We start from the raw sequence: 24591 nt of genomic DNA on the forward strand, positions 1-24591 counted from the left end.
ATCCAGGAAAAGTTTGAAGTATTTAATTTACAACCAAGCCTGCAGTTCTCTGCTTCCTACTTTCACAACAAAATTGAAAAACTAAGACAGGAAGAGGAAATAATAATTCATCCATCAGCTTTGAAACCTTTCTAGGCCTTGGAACAATCACCAAGACAGTATTTAGACAAAGGTCCCACCCAGCACAAGAAAAGTTGGCCTTGTCCACCTCTCTAAAAACAGAACTAAAAAAAGGGAAACAATCAGTTTCCATTTATAATTAGAAGATAGTCCAACAAATACAACATTTTCTTCGTGTTTTCAGTTAGCTGGATCTTTGAAATATCTCAATATGAAATAATAAGCTAAAATGCATCTTGCCCAAATCATAACTGTGTAAGAGCTATATTACATCTAAATTAATTGCATCTAGACCTATTTTGACCCAATAGCTTCTATAGGACAAAAAATTACCAGTAAACTAACCCAAGAGAGAGTGTTTGCTCTAAACCATCACATTCTGTTCATTTAATGGTCATCTTAGTGCATTGGTTTACCATGCTGCTTTAATGTAGGAACTACATTTGACATCCAAAATTTTGCAGCTCCCTAGGGAAAAAAAAGGAAAGCATGTTAGCTTCCTTTATTTGGAACTGAAGGACTGTCATAACATGCTCTGGAGTAATGTTGCTTAACAAAGATGAAATAAAAATATTTACAGATTCAACTATTACAAAGCTTGGATCATCAGAAAATAGCTATCATAAAACAAAGCATCTGGAGCGACAGTGAGCAAAAGGACACTTCAGTACATGAACTCCATGGCAAGGCCAAACATAGCAACTCCTGTGAGGAGAAAATCAAGGCGGTTGGGATGGTCATTATAAACCATCGCAAAATAAATTAACACGAGAAAGATAAGAAATGACACTTCTGAACAAACATCCTCTAAAAATTAGAGGCAGAATAATGTTCTATATGCCTTGTCCCATAACCCCTCAGCTGCACAGCAACATCCTCAGCCTCTGCAGCCTTCTTTGCTTCCAGCTGCAACTCCTACCCATGAGAGCCTGGGGCTGCTCCTCACATACCCTTAACTCCCGAGCACATCCCTGAGGCTGCTCCTCACATACCCTTAACTCCCAAGCACATCCACTCCGGTTGAGCAGGGCTGCCAATCCCACTGCAGGAGGGAGAGCACCAACAGAGCTTTCCAGACACTCTCCACACCCAAACAGGGAGCTGCAGGGACTCTGCCAGAAGTTAGAAATTCCACCTCCCTGTCAGCACTGGCAGCAACTTCAAAATGATGGTCACAACCAGCATTAGCAACTGGGCCTTGGCAAGAAAATACTGCTTAGAATATTTTGCAATATGCATCTTGCAGAGCTTTTCTGCACACAAACTAAGCATGGTATTTAGAAACAAGAAAACAGTTCCTTCAGAAAACACATCCCATAGATTACCTGAATAGTTGTAATAGCCACTTATAAAAAAAAATAAATCAGTTGTTTACCAGAAATTGCAGATAGGACCTGAGAATTTCATTGCCTTAAATAACATTCTGGTGGCAAAAATTAGTAATAGGAAGTTAGTTATGAAAACATTTTCATAAGAAGTACCATAGTTACACCTTTGTCACTCAAATCTCTTGTGGGAGAAGGAGCTTTCACCACCCTGAAAGTCTAAAATGTTTTGACAAAGCAAGCCACCTTTTCTATAGAAACACATATGTCGAAGTATTTTGCAAAAGCAGCAGAAGCAGATATTTTGTAGACAGCAGATTTCCGTTCACATGGTTGTAATCTCATCAAGATATATTTGAAAAATAAAGCAGAACTACACCAATTTTAAATACAATAAAAATTTAAACTGCTCACTTCTGGTAACAGCAACCTCTAGTTTTGCTTGGCTACAGAAGCAATCATTCTGAAACCCCTTTCAGTTTGTATCCAAAATAAACGTCTTAGGAAAGTTTACTTCCCCTCCTAAAAACTGCAGGTTGAGATTATTTTATCCCTTCCCAAAAACATGATTAAAGTAACTCACTATGCTGTTCCATTTCTGCAGCTCTTGCCATTTTTTCCTATGAAACTGATTAGCATAATACTATTTGCATCCTTCAGTTATTTTCTTTATCCACTGAAGTATGGATAATTTCATTCTGAAAATATTTTCAAGGTAGTATTTTTCTTCATAGTAAAAACTTAGAAATTATAGGACTCATAGAATATAACAACATTTGGGGGCTTCTTTCCTAAATAATGGATTTTTAACAGTGCTGGCAAATTCCCAAGGCCATGCAGGAAGACAACAGAATTCATCTTTGAGACAACTCTACAGGGAAGAGCAGGAAAGAATGAAATATCAGACAGTTCTGATTCCCTACAAGGCAGCAGGAGGTCTTGATTTCAGGAAATGGCAATCAAGTATTTGTTCTCTGACTGAAGGATTCCCAAACAGCTAAGAAATTTAGTTTATAGCAACACCTCTGTCAAGAGTTATTTATGACCTGCCTGAATTACCACACCACCATAGCAGTTCCAGGAGGGGAGAGCAAGCCCAAAGGGAAAGTATCCAGCCTGGTGAGAACACACAGTCTCCAAGGGAGCAATCAAATACCACAGTGAAATTGCCTCGAGCACTGAAAAATTCAGAAAAATGGTAGAGAACAATGATGCCAAGAGAGTGTCATTATTGCACTGAAAAGAAAAATTCTGGGGCTAAAGATACTCCATCAGTCTGGAAAAATATGAAGCTTAAATAGCTTCAGGACACATTCCAACAAAAGGTGAATGCTGAATACTAAGTAGGAGCAGCCTCCAAGAATCTTCAGCTTTTCACGTTGCTTGGGAGAGTAATGTACGCAACCTCCACCCTCCTATGGCAAAAAGGAAAAACCACCTGCAGAAAGAGAACATGACATAAATATACTAAGATTGAAAGCCAACTGCTGCAGGAAGAGTACCTAAAAACTTGTCATACAAAGCAGTATTTGTCATATTTGAGACAAAGGTGTCTACTTCAGCAAAATCTGTTCCAAAGGAAACAACTGGCTTCCTCACCTGTACAGCTGTGGTCAGCAGGGAGACTGGCTGTGAAGGCTGGGGCTGCAGCAAACAGCCCAGCACAAGAACCATTGTGTCCTCTTTAACCTCACTGATAGCAAACACTAAAGAGCTATCTGACATCCTCAAAGACCAGTGAAGAAGTAAATAAATTAACTTCTGTTCTCATACAGTGGTTTAGAAGTTTCATCCTTCTAAAGAGTAATCACAAAGACTCCTCTTATATTCAATAAAATAATCTCTTTGCTGTTCTTTCTCATTTGTCTCTCCAGAATACTCTTTTTAATCAGCATTGTAGACATACTGCTTTTGGGGAAGAAGTTATTTAAAAAAACAAACCAGCTTTTATTGTGCTGCATAGTGTCCTTATGGAGTGTCTGCCTTTCTTTCTCTTACCATCAATCTCAAACACACATGAAGGATGGGGTTTTCATCTCTGAAACTGTAACACATGAACTAAAGACTCACCACTATGTTATCATGGCAACAAAAATAAAAGCTTTCAACACTATTGTGGAGTTAAAAGAAATAAACACAGTAACTCCTACATAATCCAAAGTTAGTTTTCAAGCAAAAACTACCTAACTTTTTCCACATTCTGAAGTGTTGGGACACTGGAAGGGTCTCACTTTTGTTAAATACAGCAAATGTTTTTAAAAGCATGAGGAAAAAAATACCCAGAATTTACTGCGATTCAACAAGTCTGCGGACAACGTGATATTGTCATTCTTAGGAGTTCAGTGCTGGCATCATAGTGCAACACTCCTGCAAGTCTTGGCAAACCCTACTGTTGTAAAGGTGCTGCAAGGTGATCTTGGACAGAACCCCAAACACACTGCAAAAACTGGGTCAATACTTAGCTTTGATCTGCTCAGGGACAGCACAGATACAAGAGTGACTAGATAAATGCATCAAGTCAAAACATGTCTCAGAGTAGAACCCACAATAAGGAGGGAATCACAATGACAGTGAATGAAATAATTCTTTTTCTGATAATCTGGACTTCTATGTGTAGTTTTTACATCTTTAGTCAAATTGTCTTCCAGTATAGGAAGGCCACAGACCAAAATCAAGGAGCAGATTTTGAGTTGACAGTAACGTGGTTATGGTGGAGAGTGAGTGGGGGCAAAAAAAAAAAAACAACTGAGCAAATATTCAGAGGTTGAGTGCCATCGCTGTGGCTTTTCCAGACATTTAGAAAACAGTGATCACATTGCAAATTGTTTCAAAGCAGAATACATTTAAATCCAACATATAGGGCAAACACCATGATTATGTGGAAAAAATATTGCAGCTATACAGTTTTTAACTTGACAATGTAATTAATGATCTTCACCATTAACTGATGACCATTTGCCTTGCAGTAAAATAAAATGTTCTATTTTTAAGTGGCAAGATAAGATTGGGAAAAAAACCCACAGGAAACTGGAAAGGTATTTGGCCATAAACGAGGTAAAGCAGCTATTTAAAAATGGCAAGCAGCCTCTAGCAAAGTCTAGAAATACTTACCCAAGGCCACATTAGCTCCACACTGCAAGCATTCAGCACTGTTCCCCTGCTCTACACATCCAGCCTATTCTCTTAAGCTGCCAGACACACTCAGACATGCAAGGCTCCTGTGCTCCTGACTTTCAACACCAGGCACTGGCTTCACAGGACAAACAAAATATGGCTAGCCAGGACAAAGCTTTCACACATGAACTGCTCTTGCTTACAGAAAAAAAAAATTACAGGAGAAATGTTATAAAAAAAAAATTAACTGGATTCATGAAACATTTTCCCCCCTTCTCTGCCCCAGTCCAAGGGAAGGATTTTGTAGGTCCATCACAAGCGTTTCTTGTCTGTATGAATACATACTTCCATACTATCCTATATCTCCCTGTATTTTGGCAGTCATAGATACTCCAACACCATCCTGAACATCTCCGTGTTTTGGCTCTATCCATACAGTAATTATTACAAGCAACAATTTCTCCAGAAGATTATTTATATGGGATTACATGAGAAAGGTCCTACTGCTAACATTATGCAAGCTCTGGCCAAACAGTCTTGCCCTTAAAAGTAACCATTTCACAACACAGAATATCCTTTGAAGTGAGCAGGAGCATGGAATTATGTCCTGAGCTGTTCTCTTCCAAGTCTCCAAATGCTCCTATGTGCACTTATACTTTTCTTTTTGCTTTTCACACCTCTCAGAAGAAAGTACAGTGGTGTCCTTAGGGAAGAAGACACTCAGATTTGTAAAACCAACCACAAATCCATTATCGTAATGACTCAATTAATTAAGCAGTTAGGCATGGCTGGAAGCGACCTGCTGGGAGAGACAAGGCTAAACTTCTCCTGTAGTATCTAAACCACCAAGAAACAAACCCCAGAGCAGTCAATAGCAAAGGAAGCATTAATCATTATTATCACTGGAAACACCATGAAGCTTATCTTGAAAGTTAAAGAACCACTTGAGAAAAGCAGCAATTCTCCCTGATGCATTGCCTGGATTATTTTACTGCTATTGAGCACTAAATCATCACAGAAAAGAGACAACCCTGGAATTCTTTGATTCTTAGTGGCTCATCTGAAGCCTTTAGAAACTCATTTAACAGCTGTTATGTGCCCAGCCATCTCAGGTCTTTCCAGAAAGATACTAAATACCTACCAGATGTCTTGAGTCTTGAATGCTTCTCAAGTTAGCCTCTCCAGTCTTTTTTAAAAGGGATTTAAAATTATAATTGCAATTTAACTGCCACAACCCATACATTTGAGCACAACAGGTATCCCAAACATCTTCCTGATGTAGGAAAATCTTCTATATAGCAACCAAAACACATATCATATATGCAATGGTAAAACAGTAAAAATAAAATGTTGAACTAAAAAAAAATGAAAACAAAACCAAACCCACAACCAACCAAAACAGAAAAACAAGCACCAAGCCAAATGGAAAACAAAACCTATTGTATTTTCAAAAACATGAAAGAGGGAGGAAATCTACAAGATTTCTACCTCAACAAAATCTGGTGTAGATTAATGGGTAGCCAAGTCACCTGAGAAGCAATTGATGATATCAAGTTATACAAACACACAGCATGTTTGCATCTTTTCTACAACATCACTCTTTCATATAATTTAATTTCATATTTGCATTCATCTATTAATTACTTTATTGGATCCTAATAAATCCAAAGGGGCAATACAAGGTTATACCAAAATGTTCCCCATGGATTCAGGTATCAGATTCTAATTAGAAATATAAAAATTTCATTAAGAGAAAAGTCATTTTGAACAACCACTAAAATACAGGCAGGTGTAACAACCAGCCCCCCCCCCAAAAAAAAACCCAACCCAAAACCAAACACAAACCATAAAGAAAAACAACCACCACCACCAAAGAAAAACAACCACCACCACCAAAGAAAAACAACAAACTGTTTTATTAATTCAACTGTATAGCTGACCTTTTATATACACAGCCAGGAAGATCAGAGAACAATTTTCCCTGCCCAAACTGCAAGTAGCTGCTATTTTTCTGCTGGGGGCATTCATTGGTCCTACCCTGAAAGACGGCATTCATTTCTAACTGCCACTATCAAGCACTCACAACGGTAACATCCACTGGGGATACCAAACTCTTTGCCAAAGGCTCACAATTTGTCTTTTCTACCTAAGAATCATACAGACCAAAGCCTACTTTGGTGTAGCAGGCCAGAAGAACATACATTAGAACCTCTGGCCTGCAACACCTTTGTTCAAGCAATTCTGTTGGCAAGAGAAGTGCTCTGTGTCCTCAATCTGTACCTCTCTTCCTCCTACAGCAGCTTTTTGCAGAAAACACCAGCTCAGGCTGTAGGTAAGCACACCAGTTTTGCAGCACACACATCAGTCTATGGATGCAATGTTTGGTCTTCTTCATTCTCTGGTTGTTCTCATTCTTATTTTCATCTCTGTCTTACAGGAAATGGGTGCATGGCCTTTGTCCACACAGAAACTTTTTTAAATTAAGACCTAATGCAAATCACTACCTAGGCACTCTAGTACCAGCTTTAGTTTCAGCTACCTCCTGATGACCATCTGTTCAAAACTTGAGACTTGTCCATACACAATTTTTTTTAGAAAAACCTTTCAAATAAACCATTCCAACTTGTATTTACAGTATACCAAAAAGAGCAGGAGACAGAAAGAAATATTTCCAACACATGCAAGTTGTTTAGTAGTGTAAACCATACTTGACCTTCTTATTCATATACTTCTGCTGCAATATTGAATTTAAATGTCCTTTTCTTCCTTTTGAAAAGAAGTGCTATCTTCCAATAACTACCACATTCAGTTCTTGGATTCATGCAAGGAAAAAAATGCCATAATTTCCCACTGCTAAAATTATGCAGTACTGCAAAATTTTCTGCATAAAAAGTCAATTTAACATGTTCTGTGAATTTTTACTATCATGCAAAGTATATATGATACTTATATACATAGATGAAGGGGAAGATAATAAACTGAGCAAGTGGGAACTATGTTCTTTAGAACATGCACGTATCCAGACACAAACACTTCAGTGTTTTCCTTGAGTAGTATTTGGAGAACTGTGCAATATGTGCTCCTGGCTGCAATATGCCACAACACAAGCTAGAGACATTCTGCAACCCTTGAGTAGGTGTACAGATAAATAAACAAACTAAATGGTATTTCAAATGAAATATAAAGTTCTAGATTATACCCCAGCAGTGGTGGATTTCAGCAGGGTCATGTATTTTGCCTCACAACCATTCAAAGCAGACACAAAATGCTGCAACCTTCTTAGGTTAGAAAGCTGATATTTCTTCTCCTGGTGAACAGAACATTGTGCCCACACTGTTCCTTTCAAGTTCTCAGATTTCTAAAAACTATGCCAAATGCACTTGCAGTAGGATATAGCTAGCTGTTTATTCAAGCTGAGAGCTGTGTACCATTGGAGAAGCTAAAAGCTAGTCTGAAGTGAGATACAGTTTCCTCTTTGCAGAGCAAGGCTACATGGAAGCCAGGCACCAGCTTTACTCCAATTTTCTTAAGTAAGCTAAGAAAAACGTGTGGCCCTCTATAGTGGGAAGGCAAGGTACTGCTATACAGGATAAGAGTGTACTCTTAAGCTCCAGGTTTTTTTATTTATCAGAATTTAAGTCTTGATAATTTCAAAAGGAACAAAATTGCTCTCTTCCCCAGACATCACAGGCACTGCCACAAGCAGGTACAAGGTGCTTTCCCAACATCTCAGCTCTGTGCTCTGCACTGCCCTATTTCACATGCTCCCTGTTACACCTCTCAGTCTCATCTCTTCTTAGTAAACAGGATCATCCATCCAGCCCCAGCTCACATCTAAACATGATACTGGCCATTAGCCCTTGGAAAGGTGAGCTCTTTGGGCAAAGTCACAAGATTTTATCACAAGTGCTTGTATGTCAGCATTTCACAGCACACGGGGACATCGTTACAGTCTTTACGCTGACCAATGCAAATGAGGATGTTAACCTCATCTCATTAAAATAACCTTTTTTCCTATCACTTAAGCTTTACTTGCTCCCCACACCCATGCCCTTCCCAGCCGAGCTCCTGAAGATAGGCAAAGCACGATGCTTAACTCAGTCACATTTCACTCTCCCAAGCCACACAATTAACTAATCCTCCCCCATCTACTGCTGCAACCCAGCTTCTTCTGCAGGAAAATATCACAGTCCTTGCACTGGTCTGTGTAATCTATACTCAGCATGAGAATGTGAAATAATTTAAGTAGTTATAATCATTAAAATTAAAAAAAAAAAGTCTTCAAAGTCACAAGGTGCTGCTGCAGGGAACACTCCTCTGGCAACCAAGGGTACCAGGAAAATGTTCTGAAGGCTACAAACAGGCTCCAGTTTGATCTTAAGATCAAACAGAGATTTGGATCAGTCCATTGAAATTGCTCACTTCTAAGCACTAGCCCTGTCCACCAAAGCAGTGTATCTCAGTACCAGGTATGAGCGTACTCCCTTTCATCCATAAGGATGTAGCTAAAAGAAGTATTGAATGTGAACAGAATTGTAAACCTGCACTTGGCACACAGATGCCGCAGCAGCACTGCCAAGCAAACAAACAAATGTATTTGCTATGAGTTAAGTCATCTATTTTTTTCTCCGTTCTAATAACAACTTAGTCTTTTTTGTGCTTCTAATAAGAACAACTTATCTAGAAATAATCTCCCAAAATTCATTCTTCAGCAGTATTAACACTGATATTTAAAGAAATACGGTTTTGCCAAACAAACCTTGTGTAGCTCCAAGTAGAATCAGCATAACATAATTAACCTCATTTTAAGAGTCTGAAAAAGAAAATTGTGAAGTAAAATAACAGGGTTTAGTGATTGGCTATTTGTGTTCAATCCAATCCCTCCTCCATTGATAGCAATGGGAAAATTGCCACTGATTTCAGACTGCAGAAACTATGTTTATACTGAAAATCTGCATTGCTTTAGGGAGCAACTGCCACTGTGAATCATAACACCGAGGAAGAAATTCACAAGCTACGTGAATACCCTAACTTGCATTTCCAAATCATAGACAAATACAACTGATTTTACATAACACTGGGAGACAAGCGTTCCTTCAGGATACATCCATATGTATGTCCCACGACAAACCTGTCCTTACCTCCGTGCCAAGGCCTGGATGTCACTCATGGAGCAAGGCTGGCTCCAGCAAATAAAGGCTCCATTCCCAATGAAGGCTGTGTAGCTTCCAGGCAGTCAGGGGCACTGGGCTCCATCTACCATTGAACACAAAATGTTTGCAGAAAGTCTTTTTTCTTATGTTGCATGAATTCCAACATCTATTTTTCATCCAGTGCTCAGAGAATTTTTTATTACAGTATTTACATGAGGTAGCTTGGAGGTGTACCATACTTCAGTGGACCATAGTACTTTTATTAAACTTTAACATTTGCTAAATTAATGCAATAACCCCCTACATAATCTCATTCAGAAAAAGAGGAAGGATCTTACCGTAATCCCTTCACAGTGCTTTCTCTTGATAGCTCTTGCTCAGAGAGTTCAGCACTCCCTCTAGGTGAGCAAATACAACTTCTAATCAGATATTCATGGAAGTTGTTATAAAATCAAATTAAAAGAACAACAATAAAATCCACATGGGTCTTCCAAGCAAGACTACAGCTTATAAAAAAATTAAATGCAGGAACCCAGAACTCATCTGCATTTATGATAAGTGTTGCCCATAACGTATTTTGCATCCTAAGAGAAAAATTAACATTAAGTAAAAATTATTCTTCTCATTCTTCTATGCAAGTAGGCTAGAACTGACAAAATCACCAAGATCGTATATTTTCTCAAAAAATCATCCCAACAATGCAAACAAAACTAAAACATCATTGTGATATTAAAATTCAATGGTAAGCTTGCCTAAATGCTACAGGGGTATGGAAAGCTTAATAGGGAATGTCCAAACAGGCAGCAATCTTCACTTACAAAGAGAGAGATGTAAGAAATCACCACCAAGCTGACAAGAACAGGACCAAGGCAGCCCTCAAGTATCCTCCCGTTGTTCTCTCAACCAGAGCTGCATAAATGTTTGGGGCAAAAAAACCCTCTGGCTTCTGGCAGCCACCTTGTGCCCTCTTCCAGGTTCCCCAAACCTGACATCATTCAGCAGCCAGTCCCCTTAAACACCTACACACCTCCAGCACAGTGCATGCCCAGAAGACCACAAAACCAGAGCAACCCAGCTCAGGCAACAAACTGTTGTTTTCCTGTGGGACTCTCCCTGCAGTGGAGCTCAGAGCTGCATCTACAAATGCATGACTGTACTCTCAAAATTCTTCCTCAAGTCCTGGTCCTTTATCTCACCCCTGTCCTGCTTGTGCACCTTTGGCTGACTCCTGACTCCAGTGCCCAACCTCCCAGGGTTTTATTTCAGCCTTGCCTGCTCCATGCTCTCAGCAGCGCTCTGATTACATATAATCCAATTTTCTGAATTTCACTTGAGCTTCTAGACATGCTCTCACCCTGCTCTGTCCTGTGGCTTTTTTGTGGTGTACTCAAGCACTAGCATCTGACTCCTGATCAAGGAGTTTTACCTCTTATTGCTATTTATTTCCTGGCTTTTTCTTGCAAGCCTGCTGTAGCTGTCATTCTCAGGCAGGCTCCAAAGCACACCTACTCCTCAAAATGCATTGACTGCAGTAGGAGCCAACAGAATCTCTTAAATTCATGTAATCTTCTTCATCAATACTCCTGGAAGAAGTTTTTGTCTGGCTGCTTGCTCTTCTGGTTTGGTTGTTAAGCAGACACACTATAGGAGATGCATCAACACAAAATGGAGAGAAGTCCCACAGTATACACAAAAGCAAGATGGATATGGACACATTTCCATGAGCAGCAGGCATCTCATACCCCTGCACTTTACTTAAAGAACACCCTTTTTTGTTGTATTTACCCTCCAAACTATCTGAAAGAATGAAACAGCATCAAAAATTTTCATAGCCTACAATCAAAACAAATTAGTAATCCATCAAACCCACTTAATCAATTAAAAACACCCTGTGTCCACCTATAGCTATACCAAAACAAGCATCCAGTGAACAATGATGATTTGAGCCCTAATTATTGACCACTCTGAGTCTTCTACAGCCATTTACACCCATACAAATTAATATATGACAACTCTGAAGTATTCAAACACATTTCCACTTTCAACAAATCTCTGAACAAGGAACTAGTCAGCACATGCTCCTTTTACCCCTTCAAGAAGTACCAAAGCAGCATAACATAGGTCAACCTGAAGGACAACCAGGATCCAGCAGGATGGAGAGCCTCTGGGGAAAATCCAATATGACTCTAATGAATGTTTTCTGTAGCTGTTTCAGCTGGAATTATCTAAAACATGGTGTGTCAGTACTCCCCTGAGCAGGCCACTCAGTACACATTCATAGGTAGAATATATTTTTTAAAATCCCCTCAGTACAGAAATACTTTGGTGCCGGTTACATTTTAGATTGAGATACACCTTTAAATTGGCATGCTACAGTAACATTACCTGATGCATGCTGCCTCAGATAATAATCCCAAGGCTAATATCATTAATGTAAGCGGCTCTGGAAGAGAAGGAATACTTCACCTCAGTTTGATTCCAGTTCATTTCAGTTAAGGCCTGTACAAAGTCTTAATTGTCAGAGACTTTCAACTTAAAAAATACACACTAAACAGTGAACCCTGACTGAAGATACTAATAATGAAGAAATTACAATAATCACAGAAAGTTTAACATATTTCAGGAAGGGGGTTAAGAATCACTTAAAACTGCAAACTTCAGAATAAGACTCTTCCAGAAAACAGGATTCTACATAAGGAGGCTCCAAACCCCAGAATATTTATGATACAGTAAGATTTAAGAACAAGGCTTTGATTGTAAATACATTTCCAAACCTATACAAAGATCTTTATGAGTCCTCAGAACTTGTAAGCATTTAGTAAAGGCATTTAGCCATTTGTAGCACTTGTGTTTTTTTTAATCAAGTCTGAGTAGCTTCTGAATTATCATGCACGTCAAAACCTTCAAGTCATATTAGCTAAAAAAAAAAACCTAGAATACATGTGTTATTAAAAGTAATATTAATCGTCCTTCCTCATATCTTAGAAAATTCACCCAGTATTACCAGAAATTACACCTAACAATCAAATATGTTGATTAAGTTTACAAGAATGACCAGCTAAATGGTTCACCACAGCAGATGTATTATTGGTTCTACAGTAACTGCCTGCATTTTCACATCTACTGTAGGGAAGAACAGGGAAAAAAATATACCACTAACTCAATTAAAACCATTTTGTTACAGATGGCAATGATCTCAGTGGAACTACAAAATGAATAAAATATTAGCATGAGAAACAGCATTTGCATCTCTACATAGATAAAAAAACTCAGTTTTATTAACAGCTGCTTAACATATTTGGAAAGCAAGGCTTTCCTTCTCTGCCACTGCTCTGTCCACCAGCCCTATTACTTCACCAGAATATTATTTTTAATCAGCATTTATCTACTTCTGCACAGAAGTCTTTACAGACATAATTTAAAAACAAATGAACCAGTATCACCAACTTATCTCTTATTCCCTACCTAAACAGCTCCTACCTCTTACCTAGAAAACTTATCAAACAACTTCCTGAAAAAACCTGCCAGAACTTGTGTTTGCAGACCACTGGACTGCTGTTATCCTACAGAAAGGTCACCTTTCAGTAATTCCAGTGCAAGACACTCAAATCACCTTGACTCCTATGAACTGGTATGGAAAAACACCCCAAACACAAGGCTTTATCCATCTTTATCCACACATTTACTGAGATCACTAGTCATGTGTTAGATTATGTGCCAAGTGGAAGCAAAGGACAAGAAATATGGACTACTACTAGAATAGTTAGCAGACATTTTTGCTATAAATTTCAAAGGAAGCCGTTTGGCCTAGATGCGGGTTGTTTGGGTTTGTTTAAAATTTTTCACGTACTAAAGTATATAAGGCACCCATTAACTTTTAGCCAGATAAGCCTTTAGGACAGCTTCCCAAGACCCATATGCCCAAATCTTCCACCTGAATAATTTTATATATAGTGGTTTCCATTGCTATGATAGTTATTATTGATACCTTGACACAAAAAATTCCACAAGATCTAAATCTTTCTCACTACAGTGTTACCAACTTAGGCACAGCTATACTGGATCTACTGATGTTGCTTTAAAAAGAAAGAGGAAAAAGATTAAAGTTAAACCCCAGTCTGAAATGCCTACTGCCCCCCATGAGAATGTATCTCAGTGATAAATGCAACAGTTCAAAGAAAAACTGCCCATCTTCACTGATACCAGTTACTGGATGTAACTCATCTGACAAAAGCAGGTCTATAACAAGTATTTGTTCTGTCCAAAATTAAGCATCTTGAATAGATGCTTAAAGAAAAACAGTAGTGTATGGAATAGAGGTGCAGTGTTATGAAAATATAAACAGCTATGCCACAGCAATCCAAAAAATATCTCAAACCACTTTTCTTCTGTAAAGCAGGCAAACATTAATTCTAAATAACTAAATTAACAAAGAAGATTCATTAATTTCTAAGGAAATTTTATACTAGCAATAATGGAAACCAGTTTCCTGGGTCTCTTAACAATTCATTTAAGTTTTTGTAACAAACAGGTACTGGGTTAGATAAAGATCAACCTAGGCTGGTATCCCAAGACAACAACATGCTTGGGGAGACACATAAGAAGCAAGGAAGTACAAAGTGGTCCATTGTTTGCTGCAGCTTCCAGAGTTCAAGCACTTGTAGTTCAGGAACTTTCAAAGCCAGATGCTTTTGGTGTACTCTGAAGCTCTCTTCATCAATTTGTCATTTCAAACCTGCTCAAACCCATTTACATGTCTGACTGCACAGATTTCTGGGGCTGTAAAGTGTGTGATTTACTCACATGCTGCATCAGGAAATACTGTCATTTATTTTCAACCTGCTGTTAAAGAACTATCACTGTTTTTCCCCCCTGACTTCAAATTCTGTGAAAGTGAGCAAATACCAGTTCCCTGTTTCCCACAATGTTCGGGAATTTACATACATAAAAATATCACCCACTGGTTAGTTACCTTTTTCCAGATCTATCTGGTGAATTCCCCATTTTGTAGAAGTCTTTGCATGGCTAGACATGTCAATCTTGCCCTTCTAAATACATTTTTAGGCTCTACCATGTTACTTAATGTAATCTCAATTTACACATTCTCCTTTTTTCCTCTGATACATATATGTCAAAGAATGCATTCATTATAAAATCAGCACTGGACTATCAAGTAGTTAATCAGCTTTAATGAATCTTACATAGTCATAGTTTTAGATTATTAAGCAGCAAGTTCCTAAATGCAAGCTTACACAACAAAAAGCTACATAAAAGCTTCTGGAGAATCATTATAGTCCTGAAAAACTGTCTTTTGAGAACAGTCTTAAATAGTTACATTGCATAGACAGACATGGCATTTATTTGAAATACTTATATTCTGTCACCACACATCAGAACAAACTGAAAGAAACTAAGCCTCATTGCCTTCATTGCAGAGGTTTTTTTAAAGCTGAGAATGTCACAAGCATAAATACAAGTCTTGAAATAAGACAGCTGGCTATCTTGATATGCCTCCAATGATTAATGACATTGCAAAACCCTAAAACTTGCAGTTCTTAGGCTAATAGTGCATTATGAGCAAGGACAACTCAACTGGCTTTTAAAGGAAAAGAAATCCCTACATGAAGCAGGCAAACAGCCTTTGGAAGACCTTCAGTGAAAGGTCTCACAGCTCTTCTGTGACTGCAATTAAATTCTCAGAGTTAGAGTCTGCAGCTGCTACTTCAAGTTCATTTCATGGGCACAGTCTGCTGCGTTATCTGCTACGGTATCTTAAAACAAAGATCCAGGAAGAAAACAAGCACATGATCCCAAAAGTTTGTCTTGCAAGCAAACAAAGCAGAGAGAGATGCCTGATAAGAATAGACAGAGAAATACTTTGGTACAAAGCTGCAAAGTATTTCAGTAGCATTACATAACAAATTACACAGCCTTCCTACTCATTTATTAAAGTGCTCATACATGGCAATGGCAGAAGGAACATAGCAGAAGGAAAACAACATCTATTTACTCTGTTTAGAGCCCCCCACACAGGAAGGCGTGCAAAGCATTAAATGAAAAGAAAGCAGAAATCCATGTCTCCAAGCACTGTCTTCTGCTCTCCTGGCCTAAAAGTGGTTGCAATTATTATTCTATTTGCAAAAAAAAACTGGGCCTGGATTATTCACAAGCAAAAACAACGCACAAAAAAAAAAAAAACACTTGGCAAATCATTTAGTCAACACATACTCCATCTTTAGGCTTCCTAGAAAACAGGTCAAGTTCTACGATCTCTTTAGAACTTTCTCTAGTTTTATCTCCAAGCATTCTTGTCTGCTGGTTTCCAGTTCCTCATGGCAAACACCCTTTCTTGTTCCAGTTCTGGAGTAAGACCATTTACCTCTTCCTTGCATTAGAAAAAAACCCCACAAAACCAAAACACAAAACCTAAAAAAAAAAATAAATAAAAACCACAAAAAACAAAAACCCAAACAAATAATGCATATTAGTGAAACAACCTAGTGCACAAGAACAGCTACAACTACTTCTCATTAATCTTATTTCACATTTACCTCAATCTACAAAGCTGTGAACATCAGCAAAGCAAAACGGGAATAACAATTTTCTGGCTATACTTTGTTCTTTTTATATAAATGAGTTCTCTTGTTTCTGAAACCAAATACAGAGCACATGAATGCACTGAAGATAATTTAGAAGGGTTCATATTTTACTTGCAATATATGCCAAGTGGAATTTGCTGCAGGGAAGGTTTTAAAGCAAGTCCCTCTTCAGCCTTTGTACTTCACAGTTACAGTGTGGCTGCCAGAACACTCCAACGTAAGCAAGTCTGACTTCCACTGGAATTGAACTCTCAGATGCTAACCTTGAGACTTCCAGAGTTCCAAAAGACAGCTGGGGGGAAAATGCTGTTAGAAGTGTACTTTGACCATCTAAATTTACAGAATTTTAACTTTTTGCTTAATTGAGCAAGACCACTCATGTTTAAAGTACAACTTTAAATAGCTGGGAGAGAAATGGAAAAATAGAGCAAGAGTGTTCAACTCCTGCAGAGTAAGAGCTTATCCTTATGTGCAACTTCCTTTACTTTCTTAAGTCTTTCTTAATTTTTCAGCAGATAAGATCAGCGTAGAGGAAGCAATAGAATACTATTTTGACTATAGATTTATATGAACATATGGACATTTTGGATACAATAAATTATTAGAAAATTCATTTCCCTGTAAAACATAATGCTTGAGGAGAAATCCTGTATGTTGAAATCCTGAAAAAAGAAAAAAAATATAAAATTGGAGGGTTTTATCTTAATTCCAACTAAAATTTGAACTTAACACCTGATGAATATGTCCTATTAGAAATTAGAAATCGAATTAGAAATTCGTGAAAATGCAGACAAATACATTGTTTAATTTCTACCCAAAGTTAATAGTATTTCCTAGTATAATGCCAAAGGAAAACTGCAATTCAAAACACTTTTATATACCACTGAGATAACCTTGAGGGAAAAGAAATGCAATGCTCTCTATGGGGTCCCAACACCGTGCCTTAGAGATGCACAGCCTGTGAATTCTCAAGTTCAGACACCTGCTATGAGACACAGCCATGTTATCGAATTTAATCCATCTATTTAACAACTAAATTTAAGATTAACAATGGTATTTTTCATTCCATTCATATCATAAGACCATTCCAAACCCTTGCAGGGCCCAGAGTAACTTTCTAGTTTCCAGACTGGATCTACACATAAGAGTCCTTTGCTTTAGTGCAGGAAATCTGTTTTCCCCCTCATACAGTATTCAATCCAGATACCTTATCAGCCCATCCTAGATATCCTTCTAACGCATCTGCTCCAGTTTGAATGCACCATCCCTAAGCACAGGAAACTGAGCTTACTCAGTATTTCAGATGAGCTCCGTGTATAATGTTCCTTATATAAGAACATTAATTCTTTCTTACCTCTGTCAGGAATCTTTCTCCTTACAAACATCATCCTGGGACATGCCTTAAGAAACTTCCTCCAGTTAGAAGAGTGATCATTATCACTATGTGCTAATCTGCTGATCATTATCAGATGTGCTAAATTAGCAATATCAAGCTATCAACCAGTAGTGAAAATGCTACTCGGTCATTTCATTAACAATTATACACCATTTATGACATTAAAACACACCTACCATACAGAACTGGTAGAGTCTGTAAAAATAATGATATATTTTAAAATGAAATTCAAGACTGTGTATTTTCAATTTCTGAAAGCTTCACAGAGTTCTAAGAGAAAAAATATCATCTCCATAGCAGTACAGTTACAGAACTTTGGTCCTAATTTAGTACAGCATTTATACATTTATGCAACTTCAGACTGGAAGCATTCCCATCACATTCAGTGGATGTCTTTACAAAACTAAAACCACCCTTAATGCTTTGCTGGACTTAATGGGTTAATATTTCAACATGTAACTTACAAAGGACCCTCGAGGCTCTTTTGCATTTAACTACCTCGGTCTCCTCTGAACGTTTAAAGCTTTAAAATTAAAAAAAGCAAGTATTTCATGTATCTGTTCTTCCTTTGAATGGACATATTAAGCTGCAAGAGCTAAGCATGCGTCCTGAGCTTCCAGCATTAAGGTAGAGCTCTACCCTGTGCATTCACACATTTACAGATGAGAAGTCTTATTTTCCGCTCTTCTCCCGATGCCTTCCAAGTGCAAATCACTAACAAGAGGATCACGTGTGACCATATGCAAAATTAACTTCGCCTAGGAGATTTCATTCATCGGTTCCTCAGAAACTAGCGATTAAGCTTACATACTTGCAAGGAGATGCCATTTAATTCAAAACCACAGTTTATTAAAAAAAAATTACACCGGAAAAAAAGAAGAATCTACATAATCATAAAACCATTTTCCTTCCCAGACAATAAGAAAGGCGGAGGCTTTAAGGTCACGCCCGAGCTGTTAATTTCACATTAAAGGTGCTAAACACCCGGTGCTGTTCCGCAACAACCTGTACTACAGTCCGTCTCCAAATACACCTTCTGTTAATTTGTGACACTGCATATTTTGCTGCTCAAGAACTACTACAGCCAGCGCTGTAGAAGCTATTTATTCTGCCTTCCAGGTACTTCATAAATATTAAATAAGAACAGATACGAGCTGCTACACAAAAACTTTACAACTCGGTGAGAAGCTGCCCCACAGGTGACGCACGAGCGCGGGGGGACCCCGTCCCCTCTCGATGGCGGCAGGAGCAGTTCCCCATCCCAGACCCCGGAGAGCCGCTCGCTCCGGGCACGCACCTTGCCCCGGGCACTCCGGGGAGGCGGCGCCGCGGCCCCGCCGTCCTCGTTCGCCGCAGGCGGGGCAGCGGCGCTGCGCGGCGGAGCGGCCGCTTCACCTGTGCTGAGAGACCCTGGATGGGTCCCGCCACCCCTCTGCCCACCCTGGTCCCCTCCCACGGGCAGGGGCGCACCGAAAGGAGGCTCCTGCCTGGGTAACCCGGCGGCGGGACCCGCGCAAACTTCCCGGCGGCGCGGCACACCCTTACCTTGATGATGCTGCTCCTCCGCGGGGTGGCCTTGGCCGCCTCCAGCAGGCAGGCGTCGGGGTCGGACGCTGCCGCCGGCCCCAGGCTGCCGCCGGGGAAGCGCTCCGCGGTACCCACGGCAGAAACGCCGCTCCGGCGCTCCCGCCTCCTGCCCCCGGCGTCCAGCGATGCCGGCTCGGACTCCTCCTCGGCACGGTAAGCGGCTTCGGGAGGAGCACGGCCCGCCGCCGGCTGCTCTCTGCCGCCAGCAGCCTCTGCCATCGCCCCGCCGCACGGTGTCAACTTCTCCGGGGCGCTGAGAGGGCGGGCGTGTCACACGGACGGAGGAACGGACGGCGTCCCGCGGCGCTCCTCTCAGGGCACGGCGGCTGCAGCGCCAACTTTCCCCAGAGAAGCCATGTCCGACCCCGGGGCGGAAGGTGCCTGCGCGGGACCCCGCGGTGCCAGAGGAGCGGGGTGGGGGACGCGGAGAGCGCGCAGGAAGTACGGCCACAGCCCCGCGCTGTTGTGACAGGAGCCGGGCTTATGGTGACGGACGGCGAGCCGGGCCAATCGGCGGCGCGGCCGCCCCCCGGCGGCGCAGCGGCAGCCAATGGCCCTGGGGAGGGGCGTGCCCGCGGGACGCCTGGACGGGCGGTCGGGGCGGTGCGCGGGGGGCGGTGTAGGGGGACGTGGAACACCTGGTCGCTCCTGCCACGACCTTGACGAAGGGGGCCTGTGGAGAGCTTTCGTGTGCCGGGGCGGCCGCGGGAATGCTTCCCCGCGCGTGTCGTAGGCAGGTTTGGGCTGCCTCTGTGCCCCGGTAAAAGCAGCGTGTGGAAAGGGTGGCTTAGGTTAAACACCCTGCGGCACGCGTAGCCCTCAAGTGGAGGCACCGTGGTAGGAGCAGGGACGCTGCCAGCGCCGGTCGTGGGGGCTGCGGGTGAGGGGCACCTTGAGGCTGCTGACGGCGGGCCAGCAGAGTGGATGCTGTAAGGGGGAGCGGGCAAAAGAGAGGCGAAGACTCACGTTGGGATTCCTCCTCCTCTTAGAAACGAGCCAAAAGCGAAGCAGGTTGTGTGGGGCAGCGCCCTCGCTCCGCTCTCGGGACGGTCCCGCTCCTGCCCTGCCCCTCACAGCCCCGGGCCCGGCGGGCGCTGGCAGGGCCGACACCGCCCCCTGGCGGCCGCGCGGGGAACGGGAACCCCCCGGGCAGGGCCGGAGCCGCGGGCGGCCTCCGGAAGAGTTCGTGCCAGCCTGGCGCTGACCCCTGTAATTCTGCAGGGCGTATTTAGTTATAATGAGATTATCCACGTGGACACCTCAGGAAAGGTGGGGTGGAGTGCAGCAAGGGTGAAAGCCCAGGAAAGAGGTGAGGAAGAGATTATACAGTGAGATGGAAAATAGAACGGGTAGGGCTGGGCAAGCTGGTAGTCACTGAGGATGTATGAGTATTTAAAATTACAGTCACCAGCTTTAAAGGCAGTGAGACTCTGTGGGAGTATTAATTTCTCCCTGGTTTCTAAAGTAATTCCCTAATTAATGTGTTTGGCACCTGTTGGCAGTCACTGGTTAAGGAAGAAAATAAGAGAGAACATGCTTACCTGAACCAGTCATTAGCTATTAGGAAATGCCTGGCTACAGGGCATAATTGCTACTTAAAGGATGTGAGATTTATATATGTATATGCACACACGATATATAAATTTATAATTCCATGTTTTAAAAGGTCTAGAACTTCTGTCGAGGGTATTGAGGCATTTATCATATTCAACACAAAGAACTGCTAATTGAGAGACAGATCTAGATACCACTGAAATTTTTTTCATTAGCTTCCTTCTAAATTTTATTTTAATAATTTTAAAAATATATGTATACTACCGTTATTTTCTTTGTTTCAGTGAAAAATGTCACAAAATAAGTAACACTAAAAGAAGATAGAAAATATTCACATTGAAGAAACATTTATGTTAAGTAGTACTGGAGAGAAGAGACTGTAAATTAATGAAGGACTTAGCCCCAGCCTGCATTGTACAAGTCAGAGAACATCATAGCAAATCACTGCAACAAAGAGAAGGGGGAAAAATCCCAAACCAACTAAAAAAACTTATTACATATCCACACACCGCCACACAAACTGACCTAAGGAGACTAATTTAAAGACAACAGAGAAGGTAATTACCATGCAGTGTTTTAATAGAGGAAATTATTGCTTCATGCAGAAATATGTTACAGCTCTTTCCTGTATTTTGTGAAATCATACAAAGTTTAATCAGTTTAATTATTTGAGAACAATACAGTGCTGTCATAGCTGAAGTCTGCATCTACCAAAAACGCTGCAGTGTACTGCACACACAGATGTGTATAACATATTAAAGAACTTTATCCTTCCTAGGATATGTTTTGCACATTTAACATTAGAGAGAGATTTATTGTCAAATTAATTGTCTTCTGCCATCAAAGGGTTTAAAACCTTTTCATTCTCCCCTTATATTACAACCTTTGACATGTGAAGTTTTTAACCAGGAAGGATCTATGGGGAATCTACAGATTTCAAATTTCATAAAAATCAAACCTACAGGGAACACTGAATAAATTGTATTTTTGATCTGTTTGTCAACAAGATGCAGAGGTTTTAGAATTATGTGTGGTACAGCTAAGTGAGGGTTTAGTTAAATTCTTCTCTAGAAAAGAATAAAAGGTTGTCTGTTTTTCTGACTGCATCTCTAGATGCTTCTGAAGGATCTGCATTTATCTGCTTTTCTTTGTGGAGAAGCATTAATTATGAAGGAAAAAAGCAATTGGTTTTGATACTTCTTGATGACTAATAAAAAAGAGAGCTGACAAAAGGAAGCTTTACATTAAAAGTGCTTGCACAGAAGTTTAAGAAAGCAAGATTGGTTGGTGATGTGTGTATATAACAGGTTCTGTGTTCAGTCCATGCAATCCCCTGTACAAAGACACTGCTGCGTTGTCCATAGCTACTTCAGATAAGAACGGTTTTTTGAGAAGAGTCAAGGAGTTCACTCAAACTAAGAAAGGCAAGATAGATAAAAATATGTGTTTGTCTGAACATAAGTCAGCAAGTGCCTGCAATATCTATTTTAATGTGGATTTTTTTTACATTCATTTTGCTCCATCTCCATCCTTAAGGCACACAATTGTTCCTCAGTGGGCGTAGTTTGTATCATAAACTGGCTGAAAATACAGTTGTCTTGGAGCTGTGCTGAAGCACAGCTTACATAAGCCAGTACTTGCACCTAGACACTACATTTTGGGAAGCCCTTAAAATTAAGTGTTCTGCTGGGAGCCAAAAGTGTTCTCCTGTACCAATTGAACAGGGCCGATGAAGCATGAAAACTGACATATCTTCCTGTGTGATGAACATCTAATTTGCAAGACAGGGAAAGCAATGGGGGAAAATGTTTGATTTCTTCACATACGCATTCACACTGTTAGCAAGTAACCAATTTTAGCATTGACAAGACTTAGGCAAAGCTATTGATGAGAAAATGTTTTGCTAGATAATTCTTAAAGTAAGCAATTTTTTAAAGTCTTTGCAGTTATTGTGTCTGCACTGTTACATCATGAACATGATACCATAAAACAATAAAAAAGAATTATATAATTTATTTATACAAATATGTACTTGTTGCTAAGTTTCACTCACACTTTGGCAAAGGAACCCCAAGTCATATTTTGCCTTTAAAGCTATAATTAAGCTTTTAGGCTGGGTAAAAAATGCAATGTGAAATAAATGCAACTGCAAAATGCAATGTAAAGTAAATGTAGTTAAATCTTCAATTTAAAACATCCTGCATATCTTTTCAATTTTTATATTTTAAATATAGTTACACACACACATTGATTCACTGCCTCCTTTTTTTGTTAATTCTTGTTTTGTCCTGCTTCCTACATCTTTGAAAAATCCTCACTATACTTACACATCATGTTGTATTTTCTAGTTAGTATAAATGTTGGGTCTTCTGTAACTTAACAAGAGAGACTTTTGTGCCTCTGTCTTAATGATGTTCTTGTTCCAGATGAAGTTACTGATAAATTCTTTTCAGTCTGCTGATACTTTCAAGCCGATCCAGTGTTTTTAATAATTAAAATGCTGTTGTTATAGAAGATTCCTGCAAATTCTTAGCTCTGAGGAATAATCCTTTATTTTAGGAGTATTGTTTTCCCTAAAAATATGCCAATTAAGTGTGAGAAATGGTAAAATCAGGACCTCAAATTAGATCATATTTAATCTTATTTTACAGCCTCTGCTTACTATATAGACACAGGCCCAAGGCTGAGTGGAGCCTAGATTAGGTAAAGCTTGGAATGAAAAGTGGGGTAAAATCTGAGATAGATTCTGTAAACAGTCATAGCAGGTAACAACAATTGGAACAAATTTTATAGACAGGAAAGGGTACAAAAGGTGATTTCTGATAAGTTTCTGATAAGAAAGTGATTCTTCCACCAAATTTGGCACCAGGTATAAAGAAGAAAGCGATATTAGAAATTTTTTAATAGTAAAATAGTTAAATGTCTTATTTAGTTTTGTAAATAACTAAACATTTTTTCCAATCAGATTTTCAAGGGTAGATGTTTGCCAATAATTACTTTCACTTACATGAGGATTCACATCATAAGTCACACCCAAAGTGTGGCCAAAGTGATTGAAGTTTGAGAAGTTAACAAGTGAGGTTTTTAATGGACAGCCTGAAATAATAGCAGAAGCCATGCTATAATCTAGGTAAAACAGAGTTTATACATTTACGCAACCAGTGAAGCTTTCTCAAGTTGACCATGTTTAGGGAGGGAAGAGAAGGCATGTCATATACATTATAACAGAAATTTTCTTGGGGATTTGAAGGAGTGTTAAAGATGAATTCTTATTCAAGTCTAATCATAATAATAATGACTCTTGTTTAAGGTAGGTGGTAATTCCACTTAATGAGAACATTTACCAATGACTGTTTTTCACAGAGTTCTTTTTAACTCCTCTGATCTTTGCTTTTAGTATTTCTTCAGCTGTGACACATACATAGAAATGTAATTGTAGTTGTTGCTAGCTTTCAGGCTATGTGAACTTGTTACTACTGTGAAGAGTATGATCCAATAGATGTATTTAATTTCCTCCATTCTTTGGTAACTACTTAAGAGTAGGTTCAAGTGTACTGTGTACCTTGCTAGCTCAATGGATATATTGAGTGTTAGAAATGTACATGACACTCACACACTTACCTGCAATTTTTGGGGATTATTTTGCTTATCATGAACTGCACAGCTCCCGGGGAAGCAGCATTAGTTGTAAATGACCCCTATTAGCCAGGAATTCATCTTACTAAGGATAAGTATTCTGGTAA

General features: G+C 39.8%; 1 protein-coding gene across 1 annotated transcript in view; it reads right to left on the minus strand.

The window, feature by feature from the left end:
• PLCL1 (phospholipase C like 1 (inactive)) overlaps nt 1-19768 on the minus strand; it is a 176216-nt gene extending 156448 nt beyond the window's left edge. Inside the window, exon 1 of the mRNA XM_030277771.4 lies at nt 19253-19768. Coding sequence (XP_030133631.3) covers nt 19253-19513 — 261 coding nt within the window. The 5' untranslated portion in view covers nt 19514-19768. The remainder of the gene's footprint in view (nt 1-19252) is intronic.
• Nucleotides 19769-24591: the final 4823 nt, after the last annotated feature.

Source organism: Taeniopygia guttata, chromosome 7, assembly GCF_048771995.1.
Source record: "Taeniopygia guttata chromosome 7, bTaeGut7.mat, whole genome shotgun sequence".
NCBI classification, from domain to species: Eukaryota; Metazoa; Chordata; class Aves; order Passeriformes; family Estrildidae; genus Taeniopygia; species Taeniopygia guttata.